This window comes from Asparagus officinalis, chromosome 3, assembly GCF_001876935.1.
Source record: "Asparagus officinalis chromosome 3, Aspof.V1, whole genome shotgun sequence".
NCBI classification, from domain to species: Eukaryota; Viridiplantae; Streptophyta; class Magnoliopsida; order Asparagales; family Asparagaceae; genus Asparagus; species Asparagus officinalis.
The window spans coordinates 12,746,876-12,755,598 of NC_033796.1; the positions used below are offsets into that span (position 1 = coordinate 12,746,876).

Below are 8,723 nucleotides of genomic sequence, written 5' to 3' on the forward strand. Positions count from 1 at the left end.
ATCTTCATCGAGGTTTTTGTTTGGATATGCGAGCTTTGGATTGTGGGAGAGGAGATGGCAAGGGACTCGTTGGTCGCGGCCGCCGAATCGCAGAACGCGATCAAGAAGAAGACGGTGGTTTCGAGAAATTGGATACGTTTAGATTCCAGCGGAGAGGAGACGATCTTGGATGCCGACAAGTATGAGATCATGCACAGAGTGCAGATCCACGCGCGCGATCTTAGGCTCCTCGATCCGCTGCTCTCGTATCCTTCCACGATCCTGGGGCGCGAGGGGGCAATCGTACTCAATCTCGAGGTTTTTTTTGACGATTTTTGGGGTTTTAGTTGATTTTTTTATTTACTGATTTCCGTTGTTTTTGTTTTGTCCCCGATGCAGCATATCAAAGCGATAATTACTGCTGATGAGGTAGGATTATACTGAAAGTTGAGATTTTGGTAAACATGTTGAAAATTTAAGTTCAGAGGTTAACTATACATGAGAATTTGATGTAGTTATTGGTTCTTTTAGTTGGAGCTGATCAATAGTTTGCTTTCCGTAAGTAGGTGTTGCTTAGAGATCCTTACGAGGACAATGTGATTCCGATTGTGGAGGAGCTTCGCAGGAGATTACCGCCTGCAAATACTTTCAAGCAAGAACATGGTGAAGGGAAGGAGAATTCGAGTGGGCAGCATGATGTAGAAGGCGCTGAAGAAGATGGTGAGTGGTTTTTGCTGTTATTTGTTTAGACCTTCGAAGTAGTTATAGCCCTTTAAATTTGCGCGAGTTGGTTTTTGTGTGATTTGTGTGTATGCTTTAGTATTGACTGACATGAGACTAGGGTTTTTGTCATTATTTTGCACTCTCCTTATGTGTGGCTTGATGGATGTGCATTTTAACTTTTGTGATAAATTACATGTAATTTGTGTCTACCCTTTTGTTTCTGTGTTAGTTGGTTGCACTGAGTTTTGTGTCCATAACAGGGTTAATTGTTTTTCTGTGCTTGACTTATATAGAATATTATGTATTACAGAATCTCCGTTTGAGTTTAGAGCTCTGGAAGTTGCTTTGGAAGCAATTTGTAGCTTTCTTGATGCTCGAACAACAGAATTGGAGACTGCTGCTTACCCTGCATTGGATGAGCTCACTTCGAAGGTATTTTACTTATTCTGTTCATTGCCCCCTTTTGATTTTATGAAAGTTAATGGATGAGCTCACTTCGAAGGTATTTTACTTATTCTGTTCATTGCCCCCTTTTGATTTTATGAAAGTTAATACATTCGCTATGAAACATACAGAATTTTTTATTCTGTTCATTGCCCCCTTTTGATTTTATGAAAGTTAATACATTCGCTATGAAACATACAGAATTTTGCATTATTTAAGGCATCCAGTTACATTATTTTGTGCTTTCTCTGCATTTATTATTTTACGTGGAAATATTGATCAGTGAACTGATTACATTTTTTCAGTATTGCTTGGTTCATTTGTTTCATTGATTCCCATGTATGTATTTGCTAATTTCACTATCCAGCCGTATGTTTTGAGCTGTATGGTGCTCTTTTTGGGGAATTAAATCTCATTAAGTTCATCGTTTCATTGTGTATCATATGTAAACTAAGACAATGAGAAAAGAATGTGAGGTATCTCTTAAAATAGCTTTAGTATTCGAATGTATAAATACTATTGATTATACTAATGCAAAATTTGTATGGAACCTGAAAATAAGAAAAAATGTTGAAGAATTAACAAAAAGGTGAAATGGACTCATAGAGTCGCATGCTTATACTAATGCAACGCTGGTCTATACCACAACTGCAGGATATAAATAATCTTATCAGAGAATAACACCAAATTGTCCTTTTTGTTAAAGAGTGAGCAATAATATGGACATGCGACCAATCAACACTAGTAATACCAAGAAAATTTAACAGAAAAAGAGGCAAGGGGTGACGAGAAGGCACAAAAGCTTTTGTATGTTTACAAAGTATGCTTAGGAGCAGTGGAGGAGGAAGTCTCTTGCTTGGAGGGGGATTATGAACCAGGTTCTAGTGGCTATCACTACTTGTTTCTGAGGGTTATTGTTCCGAAACATACTACCAGAGTAGATATGTTGGTTGGAAGATTTCCTTCTTGCTAACTCTTCATTGCTGTATTATTTCTTTCCTTGCCTTTCCCTGTTGACAAATCTCACATCTTTCATCCTTATTTATTCTGGCTGACGTTTTATTTGTGATCTATTTAAGAACTCTTCTCTTTTACCACCTACATTGTTAACATATTTATCATCTTATGGAGGACAACCTCCTGTATGTGTCCAGGTTATATCTAGTCCAAACCTATGTACCTGTGTGATACAGACTTCAGGTCGGATTTGTCAGTTTGATTATGATTGAAATTGCTGTGTTTTTCGATTTGGTGAAATGCAATCTGACAATAGTGGGGACAAAGTCATGAATCTTTGATGAATCATATATGTGGTAGTTGTTAACTTCTCATATATGGGTGTAGTAGTTGATTAAATTTTGAATCCCGAAGGTATATAGGATCTCCATTTGTACATTTACACACTTGCAGACATGTATTATGCAATCGTATACGTGAAACAAAATTTATTACCTTATAGCGATAATTCTTAATTGTCAGTTTATTATTGAAAATCTCACAACCTTCTTGAATGCGTATCATGGTGGATATTAGGTTTTTCTGATGATTGCCAGCATATTTATTGTCTATAATGACCTTGATGGTTCAGTTCAAACCTTTCTGTTACTTTTTTTTGGTTCCGACTAGCCCATGTTATTTGCCTGTATTTTTTGGTATTGTTTTTTTTAAGATGTAATTGCATTGAACATGCCTTCATCAGCAGCTGTGTCTTTACATGCGGATGGACTGGTCCATAGAGGTTACAGCATATCATGTTGAGTATGTGAAGCCCTGTTATTATACATGAAAATAGACATAGTATTGAGGAACATTAAGTGGGCCTGAATTAATAAGATAATTTAACTTTGAATAGTTTCTTTCCTTTTTCTTCCAATTCAGTTATTCGTCAATTAACCAAGAGTATACCCCAGTTTACCAGACATTGTAGCTTGTTTCTTTCACCTTAATTTACAGGGTTGGACATGGGTGTGAAGACAAATCTCATGGCGACTTTGGGTCACAGTTGAGTTGGAGTCAAAATAAGCAAAAAATTGTACCAAGGAGACTGAATATCTCTACATCTACCCGCTGCACATTCTCAATCTATACTTCACATGAGAGACAATTATTTGTTGATAGCCATTTGTCAATTCTCATTTTAAAATGGCATCCCCAAAAGTAGGCTGATCATGTGTGGTATAGGAAAGTTTGAAAAGTAATAATTTAAGATTCTCGAGCTCATGAATTTGGAAAACATAAAATGAATTTGCATATCTTTACTTATTTCTTCATCAGTCATCATAACAATTCTTCAGTTGTATTTGTAAATTGATAAAACATCCACTTTATATTTATTTAGTTGTTTGTCCTCGTCTCTTCATTATTAAAGACCTTTTATGAGGTGGCATACTGATATTGGTGAGGTTGATGTTTTTATATTGCATAGTTTGCATGTACTGCTTGTCGCTTTTATTTTAGTTGATTACGTCTCACTGTGGGCATGTTCCTAGGAAATTCAAAAAGTTTTTTGTGTACATTAATACTTGCAGTTTTGTTATTATTTAAAACCAGTCAATTCTAGGACTAGAATGGAACTTACCATTCACCAACATCTTAATAAAAGAAAAGGGAAAGCTTGAACCGGTAGTCCAGGACATTTATTACTCATGTTGGTATATGATGGGCCATGACATTCTATGTGCAGATTAGCAGTCGTAACTTGGACAGAGTGCGTAAGCTCAAGAGTGCAATGACAAGGCTGACTGCTCGTGTTCAAAAGGTATCTTGCAAACATAATTTTCTAATATCTTTCAGAAGAAAACTTTGAGCTTGTATGCTGACTATATTTATCAATCTCACTGCCTTATCTAGGTAAGAGATGAACTTGAGCAACTATTGGATGATGACGACGACATGGCTGATCTGTATTTGTCAAGAAAATTGGCTGGAGCATCTTCACCAGTTAGTGGTTCCGGTGTACCTAATTGGTTCCCAGGCTCACCAACCATTGGTTCAAAGATATCAAGGGCGAGCAGAGCAAGCGCGGCAACATTTCATGGAAATGAAAATGACGTTGAAGAGCTAGAGATGTTACTTGAGGTCTGGATATGAAATTGCTTCTTAAAGATCACAATTATCCTGATTCTTAACATGAAGTAAATCCTGGTTTGTTTGCAAATATCAACTACTGATGTTTTTTGTTATTTTTAAATGTACAGGCATACTTCATGCAGATTGATGGCACCTTGAATAAATTGACCACGGTATGCAAATATTTAATCTGTAAAGTTATATGTTATAGATATAAATCTCTCTCATGTTTTTGCATAGATACGTTTTGTGCTTCTGACAGTAGCGTGACTGCATCTGTGTTTTTGTCGCACACCAGTTTCACATAGTCCTTTAAAGGCTGTTTCTTTGCTTGAGATTGATGATATTTCTGAATCTTCCATTTGCATCTCTCTCTCTCTCTCTCTCTTTGTTCAGACATTCACGTACCAGGCATTATAAATTTTTTAGTAATTTGATTGCTTCTCACTCAGGATTCAGTATCCCACATAAAAATACAGAATGCCACAAAAAATGAGCGTTCATGTTTCAAAGTCTGTTTTTTCACATTGAGAATCGGTGTTTTCTGTTGTATCCAGCTATTCCAAAAGGGAGGATATGACATATAATTATGTCATATGCCATTGTAATCAACACTACCATCTGATGACAAACTTGTGAGGACAATACTGCAAAGATCTGAGAATTTGGAGATGATTAAAAGGGTAAGGAAAAAACATAAAAACATAGTTGGCTAGTTACACAAGTTGAGATGTGCATAGAAGTGTAGAACCATCCAATGTGATGCTTGATTTTTATGGAAACAGGAAAGGAAGGGAACTGTTGAAAGTGCATCAAATTAGAAATGCGAGTACATGCCTGGAAGGGGAGAATGACTTTGACTGCAAAAGGATATGAGCACTGCGTGTAACTCTTCAAGTAGGTTTTGTACCTTAACCCCAGAATGCATAAAGCCATTGAAGCACAAACACATGAATGTTGAAAATAGAGAGTAGGAAAGGACTAACAGATAAATGAGGTTCAGTCTTTGCCCTAAGTCCACATGTGGAAGAGGACCAGAGATTCTCCACTAGAATTGAGTACAGGGGCGGATCCAGGATTTCAGTTCTGGGGGGCCGCGTAATTTTATTCACAAGAGATACACCATAACCCAAACAAAACGAGTAGAATAGCCAACGTTAATATCTACAAAATATTTCAAAAGAGGAAGACAAATTATGTAGAAAATATTCAAATAAGCATCATCTAATTTTTTATAACTAAAACTTCTCAAAATTATGTAGATTGAGTACATGTACTCTCTCAAACCCTACTTATAACACCCGAAACTTCACACACAATTCACCTGTCTGATTGCAGATTAAGAAAACTGCCCATCCCAATACCATATATAAAAGGCATCACAAACGACAAGTCCAGATTGCACAGTCATAAAATTTGTTGTGTCTTGAACTCCATGACCCAAATCATTAGCGATCTAGACAGAATCATGATTGAGTCCACTATTTTAAAGAGCCTCCGGCTAGTCCGCCTAGGCCTAGGTCGTACCTATGCTGCCTAACTAACGCCTAGTGCCTAGGCGGTACCTAGACTACTCACATAGGTTTTGGGAGTGTTTAGGGGAGCATTGTCTGCTTATGTGGACTGTATCATTTAGACCTTGATCGTGATTTTCTATATTGCAGCCTACAAGTCCTCCAACCTCCTTTAAACTCCTTTAAACTTCAAATATAAACACCTCCACTACCTCCTCAGACCTTCAGCAAAACCTCCTCGATCACCACTTAAATGAAGAAAGAAATCTGCCTAGACACCAATCTGACACCTATACTCTCTATAACGTAACATTTACTATCAATTATTGTAATTAAAAAATAAAAATAAAAAAAATCTCCTAAGGTTTAGGCGACGGGTCCAATGCTTAGGTCTCCTAGCGCTTTCTATAACCCTATTAGTTATTATTTTGACTATTTAGCATTTAAGTATGCATGTTTTATTATGGATCTAAGATTGCTATTTTTTTTACAAATTTATATGAATTTAATATATGTTTTTATTAATTATTATAATTAAATAATTTTAAAAATAGCCAAGCGTCTCGCCACCGCCTAGGCGTTTAGGCGCTGGTTCAAACGTCTAGTCCGCTTAGTGTCTTCTGTAACATTGATTGAGTCATTGAGATGAATTTGAGGGGGAGGTTTTGTGGATGTCTATGGGGGGAAGTGGAGGGTTTTCTGCCATTGATTGGAATAACCCTCTTAAAGTTGGGACAATATGCCATTGTTTCTCTTTGGTTGCGCTCATTGACTGGAATTTGATGTTAAGTTATTCCAACTAACCACTAGGGATAAAGTTCCCATATTTCTGCGTAAGGAATTTTCTTGTTTACCCTATTAGTTAAGAAGATAACCCTCTCAAGGTAGGGGTCAAACTTGAGGACTGTTATGACCACGACTAATTGGCAATGAGCTATGTTGTTTGGGCATTCCATTTTCCTATGCTCCTTAATGTTGCTAGTTCTGACGTCTTCAGGGTTTTAGAAACAGATTATGACATTTCTACGGGTTGGCAGAAAGGGTCTGATACCTCCATTGGGTGGTAGATAGGGCGTCATGTTGTATGCTGGTAGGAAAGTGGCCATTAAATTAATTATAGAGCAGAATAGATGTGGCTTCATGTATTGGATTCATTCATCTTTTGGTTTGTCCTTGTGGATCTACTTGTACCAGCCTCATCTATTGCATATTCCTAATGTTTGCAGTGTATCTTGTATTAAAATAAAAGATTTACCATTATATCTTCATTTTACATATTTGAGGAAATTATCAATATTTTGTTCGTTAAACTGCATTTCTTCATCATGTGGTTTTTGGCTCTCAGATTTTTGGATCAGATGTTATTACCTCTTTTGCATCAGCTTATCATGAATAATGTCACATTTGTAATCTGTCTGCAGCTGCGTGAATATATTGATGACACAGAGGATTATATTAACATTCAGGTAGCTACCTGAACCTGAAAATTCTCTGTGCAGAAATTTGATAGCTTTTATATAGGTTTTCTTTTTCCTCGTAGTATTCTAAGTTCTTTTTGTATGATATTTTGCAGCTGGACAACCATCGAAATCAATTGATTCAGGTAAATCTTCAAGTTGTTCCTTATCAAACTGTTTCTATAAATTTTTAGTCAACTTGCAGTGAATACAAAGAATTTCCATTGTCTCTATTCTTATAGTGTTTTTGTGTCCCTTGGCAGTTAGAGCTATTCCTAAGTTCTGGCACAGCCTGCCTCTCTCTCTATTCACTAGTCGCTGGTGTTTTTGGCATGAACATCCCATATTCATGGAATGACAACCATGGTTATGTGTTTAAATGGGTAAGTCCCTGCATACTATTTTCTCACAAAAGAAGAAAGAAAGGCCCCTCATATGCTCATCAATTGTGTATGCTTTCGTACTGTACTGATTTTTTTTCTGTTGGATTGCTGAACAGGTGGTTGGGATATCTGGATTGGTTTGCGCCTTACTGTTTATTCTAATTGTTGCTTACGCTCGCTTCAAAGGTCTTGTTGGATCTTGAGATACGAGAATGCACATAATCATGGACATGAAAGATCAGCTCAAGAAAATTGTAGCTTCACAGATATGTACTTGCAATTAGAACTTCCCCTCATTCATGGACTACACTGCTAAAGCAAAGGAACATTTCAGTAGAACTCATATAGTGTCATTATTTTCTCCCAGACTCAAGCAACATAATGTCCTCTCTGAGCTTGAAAGGAGAGTGCACAGTTGAGCTTGCAACAAAGTCCCCTCGCAAGTGTTAATTCTCTATTTGCATTTCTGCTGTGATTGTATCAGTTCATTCTGATTCCACCATTTTTATTATTCATCCTGTTCTGAAATCCGGTTACAGGGTTCCGGGGAAAATGGATTTGTACAAAATTGTAGAGTCATATGATGGGACACCGTCCTAAACCTATCATTTATCCAAATCAAGTGTCCAATAGAGTTGTTTATTTTCATTATCGCTTTGGAAGTTCATATTCCATAAGGTTGTCAACTATAAGCTGGGAGCGAGAAATATAGAATCTCCCATTTATTCTTTTCCCCCCCTTGATAAGAAAATTATGATAAACGTGAACGATTTATTTTCCAACCAAATTTTAGTTGCATATTACAAAAAGTATTATGATTATCGTCGAAAACTAAATCCATTATCTTTGTCTGAGATTCTGCGTTCTATAACACGCTTGATGACTTGCGAAGGAGTTTTCTATTTCGTCTCTCGCGTGTTGTTAAAATGAGCTGATGGTCTTGATTGTAACAGCCTCTCTCTTCACTGTCGTTCACAATATTTGGCGCATCCAAAAGCTCATCGTGCGTTATCTTATTTTTGCCCCCCGATATGTTTTGCTCACTGTTGTCAACTGGGCACGTACTTTGGATGCATCACAAAAGCAGAGATGTTGAGTTTGGCAGGCGGGTTGTATTGAGGCACGACGGAGCATGGATCTTCACACTTGGTGCA

At 37.0% G+C, this 8,723-nt stretch overlaps 1 protein-coding gene across 1 annotated transcript; it reads left to right on the forward strand.

Annotated features, from left to right (window-relative positions):
• LOC109833046 (magnesium transporter MRS2-I) lies at positions 7-8,220 on the forward strand. Its single transcript, XM_020400585.1, has 11 exons — positions 7-297; positions 379-408; positions 546-699; positions 1,013-1,134; positions 3,830-3,904; positions 3,997-4,224; positions 4,344-4,388; positions 7,151-7,195; positions 7,303-7,332; positions 7,450-7,569; positions 7,686-8,220. The coding sequence occupies exons 1-11, from the start codon at positions 55-57 to the stop codon at positions 7,770-7,772; spliced, it is 1,179 nt and encodes a 392-aa protein (XP_020256174.1). The 5' UTR covers positions 7-54; the 3' UTR covers positions 7,773-8,220.

Bases quoted from the DNA above. Each gene is read 5' to 3' on its own strand.
- LOC109833046 (XM_020400585.1), top strand. From the start codon at position 55: ATGGCAAGGGACTCGTTGGTCGCGGCCGCCGAATCGCAGAACGCGATC. The intron at 7,196-7,302 runs GTAGCTACCTGA...GATATTTTGCAG, and splicing joins AGGATTATATTAACATTCAG to CTGGACAACCATCGAAATCA. The intron at 7,333-7,449 runs GTAAATCTTCAA...GTCCCTTGGCAG, and splicing joins ATCGAAATCAATTGATTCAG to TTAGAGCTATTCCTAAGTTC.